This window comes from Chrysochloris asiatica, unplaced genomic scaffold, assembly GCF_000296735.1.
Source record: "Chrysochloris asiatica unplaced genomic scaffold, ChrAsi1.0 scaffold00003, whole genome shotgun sequence".
Lineage (NCBI taxonomy): Eukaryota > Metazoa > Chordata > Mammalia > Afrosoricida > Chrysochloridae > Chrysochloris > Chrysochloris asiatica.
Window position 1 is genome coordinate 30,098,757 of NW_006408521.1, and position 23,179 is coordinate 30,121,935.

General features: G+C 40.4%; 1 protein-coding gene and 1 pseudogene across 1 annotated transcript; one reads left to right on the top strand and one right to left on the bottom strand.

Moving 5' to 3' along the window:
* Positions 1–1,134: 1,134 nt before the first annotated feature.
* AS3MT (arsenic (+3 oxidation state) methyltransferase) lies at positions 1,135–16,620 on the top strand. Its single transcript, XM_006878317.1, is given in 13 exon segments — positions 1,135–1,166; positions 5,849–5,911; positions 6,138–6,260; positions 9,873–9,964; positions 9,967–10,018; positions 10,672–10,702; positions 10,704–10,807; positions 12,192–12,258; positions 14,343–14,424; positions 15,162–15,169; positions 16,486–16,531; positions 16,534–16,564; positions 16,566–16,620. Coding segments are annotated over 13 exon segments (786 nt in total).
* Positions 16,621–16,932: 312 nt separating this feature from the next.
* The window catches only part of LOC102833311, a 15,545-nt pseudogene continuing 9,298 nt past the window's right edge, over positions 16,933–23,179 (bottom strand).

The window sequence follows — 23,179 nt, forward strand, 5'->3', positions numbered from 1 at the left end:
CACATTGATTTGCATGACATTATTGCCAAATGTGAAGGTAGTTGAGTTACCATGAGTGATTATGACATAGGGTTGTGCTCTGAGTTTATGAAGACTGTATGTTTGTTGACATTTGCCTGGTTTAGTAGACTCATCTTGTTAAATGACATAACCACACGGCTGTTGTTAAATCTGGGTATTTTATCTTCACTTGAATTTAGAATGGGATTCTATCGTCTTCTAGTTCTAATACTGAGGAGGGAATAACTCACTACACAACCGACATGAAATCTTACTTTCACAGAATGAAGAGAAAGAAAATAAAGGTCCTGTTTAGTTCATATTGCATATCACCAAGTCAAATAAGCAAATAAGTGTGTACTTATCTCTCATGATACTTTTGCGTACTCACTTAGGCTTAAAAAGTTAGGTGTGAACTATTAGAAAATTCATTCCACAAACATCTTTTTAATTACTAAATGTAAATGTGCTCATTTTATCTTTAAAAAGAAGGATCACCAATTTAGAAAATAAAACAAAATGTAATTATCTAAGTATATAAGAAGCAAATATACTATATTTAAATTTTTTTTATGTTTTATTGTGATTTAAGTGAAAGCTTACAAAGCAAATTGGTTTTCTATTCAGAAATTCATTTATATTTTAATTCTCAACATTGATTGCCATCCTCACAATGAAACAGTGCTCTTCCCTCTCTTGTGTTTAACATTTCCATACATCCAAGGAGCAAATACTTTAAATGAAAAAAAGTAAAATTAAAATAAAGGTATAGTATACATATTTTTCATGCTAGAACAAATATTGGAAAAACTGTGATTGTCTGTACAGACCTACCTTGGAGATACTATGGGTTTGGTTTCAGACACTGCAATAAAGTGAGTATTCCAGTAAAGCAAGTGCCACAAAGTGTTTGGTTTTCCACTGCCTATAAAAGTTATGTTTGTCAGACACTGTATACAGTCTATTAGGAATGCAGTGACATATTAAAAGTTTGAAATATTGGGAGAATGACCATAATGTGACACTAAGTGAGCACATACTGTTGAGAAAATGGTGCCAGTGGACTTGCTTGAGGCAAGGTTGCCATAGGACTTCAGTTTTTAAAACAAACAAAACAAAAAACTAGTATCTGCGATGCACAATAAGGTGAAGTGCAATAAAACAAGGTATGTCTGTACTCCCAAAATATAGAAAATAAAGGCAAGGTAGCTGTTCGTTTGATGAAGTAAATGTTTTTCTTTTCAAAGATAAAAAGCAAGACAAATGAAAAGTAAGAGATTTTTATTTATGAACATAAATTTACAAATCCTAACAAAATGTTAGAAAAATTGAATAGAGAACTATGTTGATAATTCAAGTAATGTTCATTCCAGGATTACAAAGTTAATAACAGCTTCCAATTATATTACGTTAATAAGAAACAATAAAACCTTACATCAATGTAACATATACCAAAGAAGCATTTGAGAAAAATTCAACTTCTATTTCTAATTAAAAATTTAAGCAAAAAACAGAATTTCTTTCTAAAAGAAATTTCCAACATATTTGGAAAAAGAGAAAGTTGTACATAGTACTCCAAAATACAGGAGCTGTACAAGCCTCAGGCATTCTAGTCCCATGTTTTATGGGTGAAATGGCTGACTCAACATCGGTGAGTTTGGTTGTAGGTCTTCTGGCTACTAGTCAGGTTCTCTATTACCAGTTACTTCTCTTATAAACATAACCTGCCATTTTCAGTGCTTAATATATTAAAACAACTTTTAGTAAAGGAAAAATTTTGGAAGTGATTGAGTCTAGTCCTTTTACCCATTTTACTTCATATCTAGTGCGTAATCACCCACCTGGTCACTTAGCTTCTGCTTGGATGCTTCAATTAATTGGGTAATTGTTTACTTAAAATGCTGACCTTATGGGAGAGCTCTACTTCTTGAGAGATGATTCTATAAACCAAACCAAAATTTGCCTTTCTGGACCATCTTGGAACTGGCAGACCAGTAACGTCCAAGGAATGTGTAGAGGTTATACAGAGATTGAAAGTTCAGGGAGAAACCATGAAGATCTCTCTTTCATTTTTAATCTTAAAAAAAAAAAAGCTTTTGGGTGAAGGGGGAAAGTAATATACAACATGGGGAAGGGTAGCAAAGGAAGACACGGGGGATTTGGTAAAGGCAACAGAAGTAACTACTGTTATAGAAATAATCATGCGATGACAGAACAATAATCTACAAGACATGCAAGCTGAACAGATATGGGAAAGAGAATGGGACTGTATTTAGGTTAAAGGCGCTCTGGTAGTGTAGTGGTTATGAATTGGGCTGTGAACTGCAAGGTCAGCAGTTCGAAACTACCAGCTGTTCCGTGGGAGAAAGATGAGGTGTTCTGCTCCCATAAAGATTTACAGTCTTGGAAACCCTGTACAGGGTCACTATGAGTTGGAACCAACACCACGGCACACAGCCACCACCATAGGTTAAAGGAACCTTGGTAGCTTAGTGGGTTACCAGTTGGGTTGCTAACAAAATGGTCAGCAGTTGTATCTGGTAAGCAGCTCCTTAAGAAAAAGATGAAGATTTCTGCTCCCGTAAAATTTACAGACTCAGAAACTGATTGGATGGCACACCACCATTATAGGTTTGACAGAGAATATTTCTGCATATGTATTTCCATATGTTGCAAATAATCCATGAATGTAGTAGAGCACACAGAATGTGAAGTTATGCAAATTTAACTGTAACCAAACAACTTGTAGAAATGAGTCACTAGATTCTGGGCTTAGAAGCGCAGTCTTAGAGGATATTAAAGTCAATTGGCACAACACAGTCCACAAAGAAAATTTTCTACATCCTAATTTGTTTGGGAGTCCTGGTGTGCTGCTATGGGCTAATGCGTCAGACTGCAAAGTCATTTGAACTGCAGGGTCAGCGGTTCAAGCTCACCAGCTGCTCCTTGGAAACCCTATACAGGGTCGCTATGGTTCGGAACTGACTCGACGGCACTTAACAACAACAATTTGTTTGAGTAAGCAGACCTGGTTGTATTTCAAGCTGGGTTGCTAATTGCAAGGACAATAGTTCGAATCTACCAGTTGCTCCCTGGAAGAAAGATGAGGCTTTCTGCTCCTGTAAAGATTTACAGCCTCAGAAACCCTGTTCAGGGTTCCTATGAGTTGAAAGTGATTCAACGGTGCAGAAACACTGCCACCATCACTTTGTTGAGTGGTGACTGGTGTCTTAAAACTTGTGAGTGGTCATAACTATTGTCTCCCCGTCCCTGGCAATGGAGAGTGGAAAAAAAAAATCAAAGACCCGTGGAAACAATTAGTCTGAAACACTAATGGATCCCACGAACCTCAGCCTCTACTACCCTGAGACCAGAACTAGTTGGTGTCCAGGTACCATTACCAACACTCTGAAAGGGATCACAATAATGGGAGAAAAATGTGGAACAAAACTCACAATTATAAAAATGACCAAGCTTACCAGTCAGCTAGAGTCTGGTTGTTGTGGAGTTGGCTCATGACTCAGAATGACCCTGTATAGGATTTCCGAGGAGCAGCTGATGGGTCTGAAAAGCCGATGTTGAGGTTCACAGTCTAGTGCTTATCCTACAGCGCCACACCAGAGTCTGGTGGAAGCCTAAACTATGGCCCTTCAGGTCTTGAACTGAGCTCACCCTCATGGTTCAGTTTTTAGCCAAACAACAAGCAGGTCTATAAGGTGAGCAATAACACGAGGGAGGCATGCACTTCTTAGAATTATCAACCATTTAAGGTCAAAATGGCAGCATTTGCCCGGAGACAATATTCAGGAGACGGGAAGGGTTAGGGAAAGATGAATGGGATGGGCATCAGTAGAAGAGGGATAAGTGATGGTCTACTGTGAGGGCTGCAACTAATGACATAAAACAACATGGGTATGACTCGCTGAATGGAAAACGGATTTGCTCTGTAAATCTTTACCCCAATTCACAATACAAGGTTACAAAAGAAGTCAAAAATAAAAATAGGGTTAAATGAACTTTCAGTATCTTTTACAATATAGCTTAATATTAAAGACCTAATTAGGTCTCCATAGCATACAGATACCTGCGATTTAGGAGGGATGATACAAAAAAACAAACTCAAAAACTAGCTGAGGCACTGACCGGTCAGAATGGTCATTAAGTAGTCTTGCCCACAATCAGCCCTGCATACCAGATTTCCTGGGAATAACTCAATTTGAGTTGATAGTGGTTTGCTTTATTATAGCTTACTGTGTGTGGTTAAGTGGATTTTAGAGTTGTCAGATGATTCTTGTAGATAAGCCAGAGATTGAAGAGAATATAGTAACGCAAGTACATGTGAACTAATGGGGAGAGCACCATTCCCTTAACCTCTGACTCCATCTGTCCTCTAAGGGAAAGATGCCATTTTAATAATGAACGAGAAAGTAACTGTTTTTCTAAAGGGACTCATTTTATGGAGAGAGTATTTTGAAAACTTATAGGCATGTTTTCTCCCTGATATGATTACCCAAAACCTGTGTGACCTCTGAAATACTCATTTTTACACACTTGGGACTTGGAAAGATTCCAACTTATAAAAATATTCCAACAAGGAGTGTTTTCTATAGATTTTTGTTAAAAATATACACTACTTTCCTAATTTTTTTTTTTTTTAAAAAAACAACTGATTACATCAAGAAAGTGGAACTTTACCAGCTGGATTTCAATACATCTTTCTTATTAGCAGGTGAGACTGAACAATGGGGTCTAATTTAGTGAAGAAGGACCTTTCTTTCATTTATATATCCTTTTACTTGTCTCTACTATTAAAATGAATGTTGTTGTTGTTTAGTACCATCATTTGACTCCAACTCATGTAGCATTTCAAAGGAATGGCTATTGGGTTTGAACCACCAACCTTCAATAAACAGTCCCTTACTCATATTACAGCACCACACCCAGACACCTTCCTAATGAATAGAAATGCATCGTCAACAACAAAAGCAAGTAAGAGAGATACATTTGCCAAGGAAAAGTTTTAATTACACTCTGCAAGGTGAAGTGACTGAATACTTAGAAAACACAAGTGAATTGACCACATATTACTAGAGGTAAAATGAATTTAGCGAAGTTTTTTCCTAAGTACATCTCAAAATAGAGTGAGAACTGCTACTTACTGCCTGATTGAATTTATGTGACATTTTGGAAAAGGCAAAAGACAGGAAGGAAGAACAGATCTATGATTGCTTAGGAACTAAGGGGCAAGAGGAAACTTTTTGATGTCTGCTTTTGTTAGAATTTATAGAACTGTGCACTAAAGAAAGGTGAATTTCACTGAATATAAAATACATCTCAATAAATCTGACTTAAAAAAAATAAGATTAAGGAAAGGTGATTTCATTCCTCAGAGGGACCAAAGCCATTGTATATTTGGGTGTTCATATCAAGTAAAAATCATTCTGGAGCAATAAAGGAAGATACTAAATATTCTTGCTGTTTGGAAAGACTGAAGAACCAAGATGCCAGTGGACCCCGAAGGGCCGGCGAACGATGTGAAGACTGGTTATCGGACAGGATTGGGGCATCGGGCAGGGAGAGGCAGTTGGTTTCTCCAGCAACTGAGGGCGCCTGGGCCTCCGGATTCTGTCAGAGCCGAGTCTGCGGAGCACGGGGCTGGCTGCTTGAGAGCCAAGTCTTGAAGACTGGAGACTCGAGAAGATAGTGAGTATGCGCCCCCTTCTCCCGCACCCTCCACAAGGCCTCCCTTGCTTGCTGCCCTGAATTGCGCAGTGAGATACTTTGCAGAACCTCCCTATCCTGGCGCCACCCCCACCCCGCTCTTTTACCCACCTTTTCCCTTCCTCAGCATCGGTCACCTCCCCTCCACCCTCCCTCCCACCTGCGACTTGGAGATCCAGAAGGACATGCAGGTGAGAGATGCTAGGTGGGAACCCAAGACCTTTAGAGGCCCAAGCCAACCTGTGCCCCTGTCCCCCAGGACCCTTGGGTCAGAGTCAGAGCAGGATCTGTACTTTAGCTTTGCAGGGGGCAAAGCCTGGCTAGGTCTTGAGGTGGGGGGTGGGGCATTAGGAAGCCTTCGCCCTGTGGACACCAGCTAGGACTAACTCTTCTTTACCCTGTCCACCCCTCAATCTGACCTACTCTGGGCAGATGTTGAAATCGATGGACCTACAGACCAATGCTTGTGTCTGTCACCAGATCAGTTCTGAACATATCTGAGAAGCTCTGCAGAATGTACATGTGGATGTGGCCTTCAGGTAGAAGACTCAAATCTACAACTCTTCTATCACCTCAGGCACAGCCCTGATCATTTTCTGCCTGGCTTAAGATACACCAGGTCCCCACGCACCCACCCAATTACTCCCAGGAAACATTGGAGACCATCTTTTTACCTATCCAAACCCTGACCAAGCCTTCAATGCTTCAGTAATGTCCTACCCATTTCTTAAGCCTTCTCCAATCTGAGCAGCCCCTTCCCCACACTGCTGCCGCACTTCCTGTCCATGCCACTCAGTTTGCCAATAAATCAAAGAAAATGTTTTCTCGGTTTGTTTTATCTTCCCAGAAAGAATAAATATGCCTAAGGAACAGAAATCTTGTCTTATGTTTCCTCCTTAATGACTTGCACAGTCCTGGGTTTCAGTGTTTTAGATCATCAGTTAATAATTAAGTTTATTTATTCAACAAATGTTTTAGATGGCTTATTAAGTCTTAGAACCTGTCACATTGCACTATACACAAAGCAGATATAGTCCTAGCCATCACAGAGTTTTCAGTTTCGTAGAGGAGACTAAACACCCACATAGATCTATGATAGAAGGAAAAAAGGAAGACTTTGTTACTATTTAATGGTTCTATGGGAGAAAGATGAGGCTTTTTACTCCCACAAAGATTTACAGCCTTGGAAGCCTTATGCAGGGTCACTGTGAGTTGAAATGACATGAAAGCACATAAGAACAATGGTTCGACATCTTCTAGTCTGTAGGTAAAATATATGAGGGTTAGTCAAAAAGCATTGCTACCTTTATTAAACAGAAAGATCAAAATGTGAAGCTATTGTTTTTTTCTTGATTTCTCCTCCATCTAGGTCTCTACACTTCTGAAGGCTGTGTTCCCATCTCTCTAACCCTTTCCTGAGGAATTATGAGCTGTTCGAGTTGTGACATGTCAAATGGCAGTTTGGGCATCCTTCAGCAACTGAAATCGTCCTTTTCAATGTTCTTTGAGTTTGGGGAACAAAAAGAAGTCTGAAAGGGCAAGATCAGGCCTGGAAGGTGGATGGGGTAAAGTGTCCCCGTGAAATTCTAGGAGGACAACTTTTAGTACCCTTAAAGAATGAGTAGGTACAATGTTCAAGATGGAAAAAATTCCTTGGTGCATATTTTCATTTTCTTAAAACTTCTCCTAATAAGCCCCTGTGATCCTCCTATGTCCTTCAAAAAAATCTGTCAAGATTACGTCTTTGGAATCTCCCACACCAGTCACCGTGACCTTCTGAGCTGACCTTTCTGCCTTGAATTGAACTGGCCCAGCAGATCTCCACAGAAATCCCGTTTTGATTGCTCCTTGCTTTCTGGATCATAGTGACAAATCCAAGACTCTCCCCAGGTTACGATTCATTCTATAAAATCATCTTCAAAACTAAGCTTCAATGACTTAAAAAGAAATGGACAGTTTAGCTCTTTGAGCTAGCTGATCTTCACACAACTCTATTGGTACCCATCAAGCTGAGAGCTTGCTGAGGCCAAGTTGTTCACATAAATTGAAAACACTGAGCCATGTGAAATCCCAACTTCAGTGCTATCACATCAATGATAACTCTTCTTCCACTGGTTTCAGCATTTTAGCCACAGTTTCCTCATTGGTGGTCTTCCCTCTCTTGGCTCAGCTTTAGGTCTTCCCAACCTTCTTCGAAACATTTGATCCATCTTAAACCTGTTGTTTTACGTGGGTGTTGTTGTTAATTGCTGTCAAGTCAGTCCTGACTTACAGCAACTCTGTATAGTGTTTCCGAGGAGCAACTGGTAGGTTTGAACTGCCAAATTTGTGGTTGCAGTCCAGTGCTGATCCTGTAACATTCCCATAAACTTGTTGCAAAGTTTCAATGATTTAGGAAGATGTCCACTTGAGTTCTGTTAAAAATGTGTTAGCCTTTAGGGGGAGAGAAAGGAATAGCCAGAAACATCACCATAGAAAGCTTGTAAGTCCGTCTTCTGCCTATTACTGATTGGAATACCTAAAATGGGGCTACAATGTGCCCAGTGAAGGAGGCTTCCTGCGGAGCCTCTGCATTACATAAGACCATAGGTGGAATCCTGAATAGCATCCAGACTCTTCTGAGGTGGGAAATTTCCATTTGAAAGGACAAGAAGACCAGCCTGGAGCAGCTAGAACAGAAGATACTTCTTGAAAGAAAGACCAACAGGAAAAATACAAAATAATATAGGCAGACCGACTGATTACTACAAGAACAAGCAAGTTGCTTGCCCAGGAGACATCAAGGCAAATGGTCAGGTCCCCTCAGGACAAACCCCCTTCCAAGACTAAGACTCAATGGGAATACATGCTCTGATTGGTGACCACATTTGTCACCGATAAAGGGAAGTGAGGGAAAAACAGCAATGAAGCTGCAAGCTAAGCCCTACAATAGACTCCTGTGAACCCGGGTGGAGACCTGGTTGGCCAGCAATGTGGCAAGACCTGGGAACTTTGGGGCCCAGAGTCAGTGACATAGCCACAGAGGATTAGAGTGGAGAGTGAAGCATACAGCTGATAAGAAGGGAGGGCATATGCACAATAACACCCACACTTGCAGATAATACCCACTTGACCTGGCTTCAATGACTGGATGATCAGAGCTCAACTAGAAGAAGGAAGAAGAGAAAAAAAAGAGTAATCCAATACAATTTGATGAACTTGACCCACATCTATGGATGCAGTAGCTCAAAAGAGGGAACAAATCTTTACAACGAGGATCATTCCCACCCCCTCCATACACAGAGTAGACAGGGATGGGCAACTTGGACATTGGCTACCCAAAATAAGGGGGGGGAGGGGAGAAGCTACAAAGGCAAGAAGTGACTGGCTTACAAGTTTTCAAGAGGGAACCTAGATCCAGAGGGTGTGGAGGACGTAGAATCTCCACTGAGTAGTATCCAATCTGTCTGGACATGGCTGTTGAAAGGAGATGTGGATAGGTTTCTTGTGATACAATAGTGAATAATTGTTATCAGGACTGATTGTGAGGGTTGGAAATGTAAAGGTAGACGTTTTGTAGCAAAAGAAGGGGAGTGATTAACTTTGCAGTCTAGGAGCAGAGGTCCCTGGGACCATCAAGGGAGAAGAGCGGAGAGTGGGACCCTACCCAGAGAAGCGATGGGGACAGACACAATGACGTGGAGAGATGGAGCAGCTGGGGACTTTAGACCCAGAGAGGGAGAGGGGCTGTGTGCTGACGACTGGGGGGCAGGCTTGCAGGGTATGCCCGTTGGTTGGTTGATGATGCATGGAGGGGATTGTAACCATGGCAATGAAATGATATAGGATAGGATGAATGTAAAGCTAATGTTCTCCCATGTAAATGATCACATAATTCACAATAAAACATAAAAAAAAAAAAAAAAAGTATTACCTCTAAACTCAAGATAGTTTTTTCTCCATGGCACAAAAAGTACCCTCTTTTTTTTTTTTTTTTTTTTTAAAGCCACCCTAATGAGATTAAGATGAGAGAACTTGTTTGTAGCCATCTACCTATCAGAGACATGTTTAAACATGGTTTGTTTGGAAGAAACCTATACATGTATGAACGGGCACCTTAGAAGTAGTACTTTTGGACTCACCCTTGTCTATATAGTTTTTTCATTTCCCAGGTACCGTGGCTGTGATCTGGTCATCTCTGAGTGTCTGGAAAACTGCTGCATGTTGGACCTGGGTAGTGGCAGTGGCAGAGATTGCTGTGCACTAAGCTGGCTGGTGAGAAGGGGCATGCCAGTGGAATACACATGACAGACAGGCAGGTGAGGCAATGATTTGGAGGACAAAGAAAAAAAAAAAAACACGTTCTTTTAGAGATAAAGTTGTTTTTCTTATGTGTGAGTTTTCAAGGACAATCTAAGAAGTCTGTTATTTAGCAATGCTCATTTGTGTCACTGGCACCTCTTGTCAGGAAGCTGAGAACTTTGATGATAAGGTGCTCTTCCTGGAGAACAGAGTCAGAGGTTTGATTTGACACAGAATATCACATGTCTTAATGGATTTTGATCTTTTCCTTCTTTCTTCCATCTGCTCTGGACCTCTGCTGTGGCACTATAGGGGCAGCACTGAAGTGCCAACCACAAGGTTGGCAGTTAAAACCCACCAACTACTCCTTGGAAACCCTATATAGGGTCGCTATGAATCAGAACCGACTCGACAGCACTTAACAGCAATGGCAGCAGCTATCTGCCCTGAAATGTTTTCCTATAGAATTTGGAGTTTGTTTAAGCCAAGTCTCTGTACCAAGCAGAGAGTGTATGTTTCACTGTAGTATACACGATATGTTCAGAGGAATCCTGTATACTTATCCAAAATAGTTTGGGGAAAGGATATTCTACTAGTAATAGGGAAAATTTAGGAGAAAACTAATAGATTAACAATATTGAGTATGAAACCTATATTTTTCTTTCTTTGGGTGGAAGTGCCCAAAAAGTACATTGACTTCCATTCACATGGGAAAGCATGGCTTCCACTCACCCAGTGTGACTTTTATTCACGGCTACATAGAGAAGCTGGGAGAGGCTAGAATCAAGAATGAGATTATGATATTGTTACAGATGTCTATTTCATTACTCTTGTCAACATAGCCCACTTCATATTGAACACACAGATGTCACCATTTATGGCATTAAAAAGAACTCTCATTTATGGCATTAAAAAGGAGTTCTGGTGGTGCTGTAGGATAAGCATTAGACTACTAACTGGTTCAAAACCACCAGCTGCTCGGAAGCAGAAAGATGAAGCTATCTGCTCCCATGAAGATTTGTAGTCTTGGAAGCCGTATGTAGGGTCACTGTGAGTGAGAATCAACAGTGGTTTTTGTTTTGTTTTGGGTTTTATGGTATTAAAATTGCACTTAGCCAGTCATATTGTAAAGGGAAGGCTATTGTCTGACCATATGTAGCTGATTAGCAGCAGAACACATTAGCCCAAGGGAAAGCTTAAACTTAATAAACAATTGATCTTGAAAGCCTTCCAAGCCCACTCATACAATGCCCACTGACTTATTATCTTTAAGGAGCTCTAATGGCACAGCAGGTTAAGTATTGGGCTACTAATCATAAGGTCAATGGTTCAAACCTGCTAGCTGCTTCATGGGATAAAGATGAGACCTTCTCCTCTTGTAAAACTTAGTTTTGGAAACCCTACATAAAATCACTATGAGTCCAAATCAACTCAATGGCAGTGGGTTTGTGTTTTTGTTTTGTTATCTTTAGCATTATTTTCATAGCAAATTCCAGGATTCTGTGTTTCTCTTTGTCCTCTGAGTTGTTGTCAAACTATGCCCAACTGACAGCCTGAGTCAAACCACCTCTCAGGAACTTTTAGGAACTTAGCCCATTTAGGTATGGCATAAGAACCATTGTGCAATAGGTATCTGCACATGCCTAGGTTGCATCTAGTAGCTTGATGAACATCAGTGCCGCAACAAATAAGAACCGTGCTTAATTTTTTTTTTTTCTTTACCATCAAACTTACTAATAATTCACTGAACTTTTAAACACTCTTCTCATCTCCCTTACCTTGGGAAAAGTGAGTGTAAGAAAAAGAGGAGTGAGACAAACAGGGTGATGTGACTTTGAGAACAGGGTGGGAACCATCCTCAGGGACTGAAAGGATTTAAAAATTGTTTCATTCTGTTTTGCATAGGGTTGCTATGAGTTGGTACCAACTCAATGGCACCTAACAACAACAAGTAGTGTGTGGAGTCACTGGATTGTACAAACGGTTGATGATCATAGCTGCTAGCCTAAATGTTGGAGGCTTGACCCCACCCATAGGTGTCTTGAAAGAAAGGCCAAGGGATCCACTTTTGAGAAATAAGTCATTGAAAAGCTAGTCTGACACACACAGGGTTGCCATAAGTCACAGTCAACTCCACAGTTATTGGAGTAGTCTACAGATTTGTTTGACATTCTGTCTGTTCTTTTCAGGTCCAATTGTGTGATTAATCTTGTGCCTGATAAACTCGTGCTGCAGGAGGCATATCGAGTGCTAAAGGTGAGGGGAAGAGTAGTGCAGTGATCTTTAAGTATTGTTAAACATTGATGAAGACTGATAAGATCTCTCCTGTTCTTGTCCCCTTAAGCTGAGAGCTCAAATTTATCCACTAGATTAAAAGGGGATAGCAAAATAAAAGATGTATGTGTGACAGGAATACCTTTGATACAATTCTTTTCCCTCTCAGGTTGCAAAAAATAATAAATCTGAGAGTTACCACTGTTATTGAACATGTTAATATGTTTACTTGGTTGGCACTCATTCCTCTTATTTATTGAGATCTAGACTGGGTTCTGCATAGTTGCAGAGAACTTTGGATTGGCTACTAAACTGAGCCATGAATATCTTCTAGTGTACATGTATGTGTGTATCTAGTTACATGTATGTATCTTCTAGTACATATAGAGTTCCTCAGGGCTATTTATTTTTTATCTATCAGGATTCCAGGTCTTTGGAAAGTTAAAGAAAATGGAACTTTAATTACTTTTTTAAAGGAAAATTAAAAGAAGCTCTATATCTTTCAGGTATTTTGTGAGATGTGTTTTCTTCGCAATAGAAAATACACAACTACAAAAAAGTTTTGGGAAAAAAAAAATCATGGCAGGAAAAAGTCCCCATAATTCCGTTGTCTGCAGATAATTTTAAAGGGTTACAAGTTTATGTATAACTCTTGAACATCTTGTTAGTTTTACAATCACCTGAGACTGAGTTTGGTTCAGTATGGCTAACAAACTAAGGTAGCCTGAATATATTTACTTAGAAGAGAGATGCTCTTGGAAAGGCATTTGGTTCCGTTTGGTAGTGGTGTTGTTGTTAAGTGCCATCGAGTTGGTTCTGACTCATAGTGACCCTGTAAAGCAGGGGTGGGGAACATTTGGCCTGCTGGCCATGTTGCTGTTGTTAAGTGCTGTTGAGTCAGTTCTGACCCATAGCGACCTTGTATAGGGTTTCCGAGGAATGGCTGGTGAGCTTGAAACCACCAACATTGCGGTTTAAGTGACTTTGCAGTCCAGCGCATTAACCCATAGTGTCACACCAGAACTCCATTTTTGTTGTTGTTAAGTGCTGAGTTGATACTGACTCAGAGCAACCCTTTATAGGGTTTCCAAGGAGTGGCTGGTGAGTTTGAACCACTGGCCTTGCAATTCAAAGCAACCTTGTAGTCCAGCGCATTAAACCAAAGTGCCACTCTAGGACTCCATTGTTGTTAACGTGCCATCGAGTTAGTTCCAACCCATAGCGACCCTGTATAGGGTTTTCGAGGAGTGGCTGGTGAGCTTGAACTACCAACCTTGTGTTTCAAACCAACTTTGCAGTCCAGTGCATTAACCCACAGCACCACACCAGGACTCCATTAGGAGTAAGTTATTAAATATTTGACCAAATATAGCAGGCTAATTTTTAAGTTGATAATTTTGTATGGCTCATGAATGGTGTTATAAATTTTGGCAGAAAAAAAGGTTCCCTATCTCTGGTGTGGTGCTGTGGGTTAATGCGCCAGACTGCAAAGCCGTTTGAACTGCAAGGTCGGCAGTTCAAGCTCACCAGCTGCTCCTCGGAAACCCTATACAGGGTCGCTATGGGTGAGAATCGACTCAATGGCACTTAACAACAACAACAACAACCTCTGCTAAAGTTGGTATGGTGCTGTGGGTTAATGCGCCAGACTGCAAAGCCGTTTGAACTGCAAGGTCGGCAGTTCAAGCTCACCAGCTGCTCCTCGGAAACCCTATACAGGGTCGCTATGGGTGAGAATCGACTCAATGGCACTTAACAACAACAACAACAACCTCTGCTAAAGTGTTTCAGAGGAGTGACTGGTGGGTTTGAACTGCTGACCTTGGGGTTCAAACTAAACTTGTGGTCCAGGGCAATATCTTGCAGAACTGGAAAAAAAAAAAAAAAAATCTTGGCACTTAGCTATTGATTATAAACAGGCAGGCGAGTGAGGGAGCTGTTATTTGCTTACAAAGGATCAGCTGAAGCACTTTTTTTTTAATTGCACTGATTTTATTCCTCCATCGCTTCCTTTCTCTCTGGGACTAATCTTTAAGTTTGTTTGGACTACCACTGCTTTGTTTCAGCATGGTGGGGAGCTATATTTCAGTGACGTCTATGCTAGCCTTGAACTGCCAGAAAAAATCAGGACTCACAAAATTTTATGGGGTAGGACTTTTTTTTTTTTTTAAGGCGGATGCGTCTACATGCACAGAGCTCCATTCTGCTAACAGCCAGGATAAGGCTAAGTGGTATGGTAACATCTGGAATTAGGTAAAGAGGTTCTCTTCTTCCTCTGCCACTCAGAGTGATGTGATCTTAAGACGATTTAATGATCTCATTGTCATTGTTTTCCAAACTGCAAACTGTAGCTAATAATACAGTCTGCATTATAAAGATTAAAGGGAACAACAAATATGAGAAATACTTGGAAAACAATAGTGTGGAAATGAGAGCAACTCTTCCAGAGCTGATGCCCTCTCAGTTTCCTTATGATCTCACTGTTTAGTCCTTTATTGTCATTTTAATGAAGTCTCTGAAGGTTGAGGAGATAAATGCACATGTGTTGTCAGTATGAATATGAAATGAGAAATTTTTACTTTTAAAATAAATTATCTTAACTTTGTTCTTATTATACAATCAATAACAGATTTAAAAACTTGAAAAAATACAAAAAGTACTTCAAGTCATAATTTAAAGATAACTTCTTTAGCATGTTAGTTTTTCTCTCCTGTACCAAACGGAACCAAATGCCTTTCCAAGAGCATCTCTCTTCTAAGTAAATATATTCAGGCTACCTTAGTTTGTTAGCCATACTGAACCAAACTCAGTCTCAGGTGATTGTAAAACTAACAAGATGTTCAAGAGTTATACATAAACTTGTAACCCTTTAAAATTATCTGCAGACAACGGAGTATGTTGTATATAAGTTTAGTATTCTAGTTTTATTTACTTAGCCTATTTTCTAAGCCTAAAATTTTTTAGAAGAAGCTGTGGAACGAGGGATATCATTTCTGACGACAGATGCATCTTGGCTGAAAGCAGAGAATACCAGAAAGATGTTCACCTGTGCTTTATTGACTACACAAAGGCTTTTGACTATTTAGATCATGACAAGCTATGGCCAACATTGTGGAGAATGAGTGTTCTGGAACACTTACTTGTGCTCATGAGGAACATGTACATACACCAAGAGGCATTTATTCGAACAGAACAAGGAACACTGAGGAAAGGTGTGCTCCAGGGTTGTATTCTTTTACCATACTTATTCAGTCTTTATGCTGAGCAAATAATCTAAGAAACTGGATTATATAAAGAAAAACATGGCTTCAGGATTGGAGGAAGACTCATTAACAACCTGCAATATGCAGATGATACAATCTTGCTTGCTGAAAGCAAAGAGGATTTATAATACTGATGAATATCAAAGACCACAGCCTTTGATATGGATTGCACCTCAATGTAAAGAAAACAAAAATCCTCACCACTGGACCAATAAACAACATCCATATAAATGGAGAAAGGAATGAATTTGTCAAAGACACCCTGCAACTGAGAAGAATTGACTTTGAACACTTGTACACTGAGCCCTAATCTAAGTGGCTTTCCACATTTTACCTCTGAACAGAGACTTGTTGTTGTTATGTGCCGTGGAGTCGCTTCCGACTCATAGTGACCTTGTACAGGGTTTCCAAGGCTGTAAATGTTTACAGGAGCAGAAAGCCTCATCTTTCTCCTGTGGAACAGCTGGTAGTTTCAAACTGCTGACCCTGAGGTTCACAGCCCGATCGTAACCACTACGCTACCAGAGCAGAGACTAGTTGTTGTTAAGTAGATTCCAAGTTATCATGGCCCCATGTGTGCAGATTAGAACTGCTCCATAGGGTTTTCAAGGCTATACTGTTTGTAAGCAAATTGCCAGGTTTGTCTTTTAAAATGTCTCTGGGTAGATTTGAATTATCAACCTTTTGGCTGGTAGTTGAGTGTTTATGTCCTATGCAGATACTAGAAGCAATGTATGTCCTTTTTATAATATTGCCACCAAGAGAAAACTGAATATGATGCTGGTCAATTCCTTCTGGAAATAAACTTGTGTGCTATGTCAGAAAGTGTGGTCTTTTATTTGGAAATGTCACTCATTAGTAAAACTTGTAGGTGAGTTTTTATACTGAGTTTTTATATTGAGGCTAAACTGCCATCTCTTAATATGTTTTTTATGTTACCCTTCAGGAAGGTGATGTTGTGGAAGGAGATGAAGAAGCAGCAGCTCTCTTGAAGAATTTGCCCAAGATTTTCTAATCAGCCCAATTAGAGAGGTCTCCAACATCTGAAAGGTGTTCTGCTTTTGAATCAAAGGTTTGCTAACTCAATTCCATGCCTCAGAGAACCATTTAAAAACCACCCTACTTTCTGGTGGCTCCTCACCATTGCACTGTGCATGCAATCCGTGCTGCTTAACTGTAGACTTTACAACAACTGTATACTTTAACATGGCTGAAATGGCAAATTGTACTTTATATTTGTTACCACAATAAAAAAATCATAATAGTCATGCTTACCACAATCTACTAAAGCAAGAAAAGGATCATTATTTTTTAAAGTCTTCATTTACATTTAACTTCAAACTTCTTTTCAGTGTCTCAGATACAATTTAATCTTAAATCTTTAAAGGCCCCCTCAAATAAAGAGTATCCTTTTTTTTTTTTTTTTTTTAAGTTTCCTCATTTTCTGGTAGTCACTTTTCCCCAGGCCCCAGTTTTCCCCTGACTTAGAATCCACGAACTTTATCAGCTCATCTGTACTCATGGATTTGGGTCTTTCTAGAGGGAAGCTTAGGATTCAGCTCCAGATGAGCTGTGCCAGTATTCCCAGTGTTTGTGACAGTCTAAACAGAACTGTGTAGTAATTCATCTCTGTCATGCATAGTACTGTGAGCATCTGTATTGGACCAGAAATTCTTGGCTTTCCCCTGCTCTAAGAGGACATTGGGCACAATCTTATACAGCCAAGCAACCAGCTTAAACATGGGATCCTTAGGCAGGTGTTTCAGAACAGGTATATCTTGGATCAGTCTTCCTCAGTACTGCATGACCATACATCATCTGGGACAACCTGAGCTGAGTGTGTTCCAGAAAGAGTCTTGTCACTTCTTATCTGACAACATCTTTACCAACTTCCTTCTGTAGTTGCTTCAGCCAGACAAGAACTTTCTGACTTGCCAACCCGTGTAGGAACCCTGCTCATGGTGTCTGCAAAGGTCAGTTATGGGTTTGAAAGGGCACTGCCCACCAAATGACTGGTATGGGTACTTACTTTGCCATCCTCATGGTCACTGTGGATGGTGAGGTACAATGACTTGAGTTCAGTGAACTGAACATCAGTATAGCCTAACATGTTGGTGAAATTGTGGGGCCAGTCCAGTGTAGTGTCAGTGACTCCAATACTGCTGCCCTCCTGGTAAAGGTTCCGGTAAATCTTTGCTGCAGCACAAGATAGCTTTGCAATCAGATCCATACTGTCTTTGTAAATCAACTCCCAGTACTTGGCTTGATTGATACCCTCTGTATGTGCTCAGACAAAATTACTTTCACTATTAAGGACGATGATGGCTGTGCTGAGCTGGGGAACATGGGGTGTAAATTTGTGAAAAAATTGTCCAGCATAGTGACCACATGGGAAGGCATAGCCGCCCTCTTTGCTCACTCTTTTGAGAACCATAATACCTGTTCCTCTGTTGGGATCTGCCCAGTTACCAGCAGCCAAAATAAGCCCTTTAGCTTTGGGGAGCAGTTTCTGGCAATCAGGGGTATATAGCCTTGGAAACATACCCTCATTAGGATCAAGAACTGATGGTTTATCTGCTAGTCCCTTCATGCTTCTCATGCCATAATGCATCGTGTCCACAGTGATTGGACCCACAGCTGCCTTGCCATGTTGCTGACTGAAGGTCTTCATCTGGCCTGCTTCTTAGGTATCAGACCAGCCAGTATGACTTCCAAATTCATGGAGGACGCACTGGCAAGCTGGGCAGCAAGAACAAGACAGAATGCCTTCTTGGCTCCAAAGAGCCCAGCTGCCGCAGTGAGTAAAGCCGTGGTAAGCACACTGGGCGATCTGGTGGGGAAGACGCGAAGGAGGAGCAGAAGCCTCACCCCTGAGTGGACAAGGTGGAAAGAGAATAACATTTTTTGCAGCTACTGCTGTTGCTAAGTACTGTCCAGTTGGCCCCAACTCATAGTGACCCTGTATAGGGTTTCTGATAAGTGACTGGAAGGTTTGAACTGCTGACTTTGTAGTTAGAAGTTCAGTTCATATTTCTAACATATTAGTATCTATTAGATGGTTATCTATAAAATAATCTGAATTGATTTCATGACGTCCCTTTTCAACCCTGGTAATAAATCAGAAAGATTCCTAATTTGGTCCATCTATGGACTTCAAGCAAAGGCTTTTGATTGTGTGGATCATGACAAGCTATGGACAACATTGTGAAGTATGAATATTCTGGAACACTTAATTGTGCTCATGAGGCATCTGTACCTGAACCAAGAAGCAGTTGTTCAAACAGAACATGGGAACACTGAATGGTTTAAAATTAAGAAAGGTGTGCGACAAGGTTGTATTCTTTCACCATATTTACTCAAACTGTGTGCTGAGCAAATAATCTGAGAAACTGGGTTATATGAAGAAAAAGGTGGCATCAGGATTGGATGAAGACTCATTAACAACCTGTGATATGCAGATGATACAACCTTGCTTACTGAAAGTGAAGAGGACTTAAAACATTTACTGATGAAGATCAAAGAGCACAGCCTTTGGTATGGATTACATCTCAATGTCAATAAAACAAAAATCCTCACAACTAGACCAATAAACAACATTCTTATCAACAGAGAAAAGATTGAAGTTTCAAGGACTTCATTCTTCTTGGATCAACTATCAACACTCACGGAAGCAGCAGTCAAGAAATCAAACGACATATTGCATTAGGCAAATCTGCTGCACAAGACCTTTTTAAAGTGTTGAAGAGCAAAGACATCAGCTTGAGGGCTAAGGTGCGCCTGACCCAAGCCATGGTATTTTCAATAACTTCATATACATGCGGAAGCTGGACAGTGAATAAGGATGCTTTTGAGTTATGATGTTGGAGGAAAATATTGAAAGTGCCATGGGCTGCCAAAAGAACAAACAGATCCGTGTTGGAAGAAGTGCAGCCAGAGTGCTCCTTGGAGGCCAAGATGGCCAAACTTTGTCTTTAATACTTCGGACATATTGTCAGGAGGACCACTTGCTGGATATCCTTACCAAACAAGGATATCATGTTTGGTAAGGTAGAGGGTCAGAGAAAAAGAGGAAGACTCCCAATGAGATGGATTGACCAAGTGGCAGCATCGATGGACTCAAGCGTGGCAACAATAGTGAGATTGACCCAGGATTGGGCAGTGTTTCGTTCTTCTGTGCGTAAGGTTGCTCTGAGTCGGTACCGACTCGATGGCACCTAACAGCAGCAACAACAATGGGTTTCTATTAGTTTAACCATTTTCTATTAGAATGTGTATTGTTGTTGTGTGCCATTGAGTCAGTTCTGACTTATAGCAACACTCTATAGGATTTCCAAGGAGTGACTTGTGGGCTTGAACTGCCGACCTTGCACTGAGCAGTCCAGTGCTTATCCTATAGGGCCACACCAGGACTCCAGAGTGTCTATTAGCCCTTTACAAATTTTCATTATAAAAGATATGTCGCGAATATTTTTTCTCTGTCATTTATCATTTGAATTGCTTATTTTTTTGGATGCATTGTTCATTTTTTTATGTAGTCATTTCTTTTCTAGGGGTGCAATGGTTCCATATGATAAGCACTGGACTGGGAACCACAGGTCCGTGGTTCAAGCCCATCATCCACTCAGCGGGAGAAAGATGAAGCTTTCTGCTTCTGTGAAGATTTGAAGCTTCAAAAACCCTACTATGGTTGCTATGAGTTGGAACCAACTCGACAGCACTTAATAACAGTAATTTCTGGTTTTTGCCTTTGATATTATGCTCAGAAAGACTTGCCCTGTGTCAATATTATAAACTTATATTTTCTCCTAGTAAGTTTTTATTGACATAAAATTTACCATTTAACCTCTTTATTGTTGTTGTTCAAATTCTGTCCAGTCTATTCTGACTCATAGTGACCCTGTACAGGGTTTCTGAGGAGAGCTGGTGGATTTGAACCACCAACCTTGTGGTTCGCAGTCCAGTGCTGACCCTACAGTGCCACACCAGGAGTCCTTAACCTCTTTAAAGCACATATAATTCAATGACTTAGTACATTCACAGTGTTGTGCAACCATTGTTGTTGTTGTTGTTAAGTACCGTGGAGTCGGTTCCAAGTCATATGACTCTACATAGGGTTTCCAAAGCTGTCAATCTTTATGGGAGCAGAACGCCTCATCTTTCTCCCACGGAACAGCTGGTAGTTTCAAACTGCTGACCTTGAGGTTAGCAGCCTGATTCATAACTACTACGCTATCAGAGTTCCTATGTGCAACCATTACCAATATCTAATTCCAGAATATTTTCAACACCCTAAATAGAAACCTTATATCCATTAAGGAGTTACTTCCTTTCCCCCTTTTGGAAACCACTAGTTTTCTTTCTGTTCTATGGATTTGCTTGTTCTGGATATTTCATATAAATAGAATCATACAATATGTGACCTTTTCTGTCTGGCTTATTTCACTTAGCATGTTTTCAAGACTCATCCATCCTGTAACATGCATCATAGTTGTTGTTAGGTGCCATCAAGTCGGTACCGACTCACAGAGACCCTATGCACAACAGAATGCAACATTGCCTGGTCCTGGGTCAACCTCACAGTCATTGCTACACCCAGGTCCATTGCTGCCACCGTGGTGCCAGTCCATCTTATGGGGGTCTTCCTCTTTTTCTCTGACCCTCCACTTTACCAAACATGGTATCTTTCTCTGGTGACTGGTCCCTCCTGGTAGTATGTCTGAAGTATGAGCGATGAAGTCTGGCCATCCTGACTTCCAAGGAGCCCTCTTGTTTTATTTCTTCCAACACAGATCTATTTGTTCTAACAGTCCATGGTACTTTCAATATTCTCCTCCAGCACCATAACTCAAATGTATCAATTCATCTATGGTCTTCCTTATTCATTGTCCAACTTTTGCATGCCTATGAGGTTATTGAAAATATCTATTATTATTGAAAATACCATAGCTTTGGGTTAGGTGCACCTTGGACCTGAAACTGACCTCTTTGCTCTTCAACCCTTTAAAGAGGTGTTGGGCAGATTTGCCTAATGCAATATGTTGTTTGATTTCTTGACTGCTGCTTCCATGAGTGTTGATGGTTTATCTGAGCAAAGTGAAGTCTTTGGTAATTTCAATCTTCTCTCCATTTATATGGATGTTGTTTATTGGTCCAGTGGTGAGGATTTTTGTTTTCTTTACATTGAGATGCAACCCAGAACATAGGCTGTGGTCTTTGATCTTCATCAGTAAGTATTTTAAGTCCTCTTTGCTTTCAGCAAACAAGATTGTATCATCATATAGGTTGTTGATGAATCTTCTTCCAATCCTGATGCCACATTCTTCTTCATATAATCCAGATTCTCAGATTATTTGCTCAGCATACAGATTGAGAAGTATGCTGAAAGAATACAACCGTGGTATACACTTTTCCTAATTTTAAACCATTTGGTGTTCCCGTGCTCTGTTCCAACAACTTCCTCTTGGTCTGTGTACAGGTTCCCCATGAGTACAATTAAGTGTCATACTTTGCAATGTTGTCCATAGTTTGTCATAATCCATATAATTGAAAGCCTTTGTGTAGTCAATACAACAGAGGTGAACATCTCTCTGGTATTCTCTGCTTTCAGCCAAGATCCATCTGACGTCAGCAATGATATCCTTTGTTCCACATCCTCTTCTGAATCCAACTTGAACCTCTGGGAGTTCTGTCTGGCAATGGATGGTTGCAGCTGTTTCTGTATTACCTATAGTAAAACTTTACTCGCATGGGTTATCAATGATATTGTCTGATGATTTCCACATTCAGATGGGTCGCAAATACGGATCTCTTCCAGTTAGTTGGCTGTTTAGTTGTCTTCCAAATTTCTTGACATAGATGAGTGAGTGCCTCCAGTGCTGCTTCAGTTTGTTGAACGATTTGGATTTGTATTCCCTCTATTCCTGGTGCCTTGTTCTTTGTCAGTGACGTCAGTGCTTTGAAGCATGCTTTAATACTCCATTCATTTTTATGTCTCAATAATATTCCATTACATAGACATACCTCAATTTGTTTTATCCATTCATCAGTTGACAGATATTTATATTGTTCCCATTTGGGGACTATTACAGAAATGATGCTGTAAACATGCATGCACAAATTTTTATTTGAACAATTGTTTTCAATTCTCCTGGGTATATTTTTTTAGTGTAATTGCTGGGTCATATTGTAATTCTGTATTTATATTTGTGAAGAGCTACTAAACTGTTTTTTTCATAGCATCTGAACCATTTTACAATCCCATCAAGAATGCATGAGAGTCCCAGGTTCTCCACATCCTCACCAACACTTAGTTTCATTATCCCATTGTTGTTGTTGTTGTTGTTGTTGTTAGGTGCCATCAAGTTGGTACCAACTCATAACAACTCTATGTACAACAGAATGAAACACTTCCTGGTCCTGGGCCAATCTCACAATTGTTGCCACACTTGAGCGCATCAATGCTGCCACTTTGCCAATCCAGCTCCCTGGGGGTCTTCCTTTTTTTCTCTGACCTTACCAAACATGATATCCTTGCCCAGCGATTGGTCCCTCCTGACAATATGTCTGAAGTATGAGAGACGAAGTTTGGCCATCTTGGCCTCCAAGGAGCACTCTGGCTGCACTTCTTCCAACACAGATCT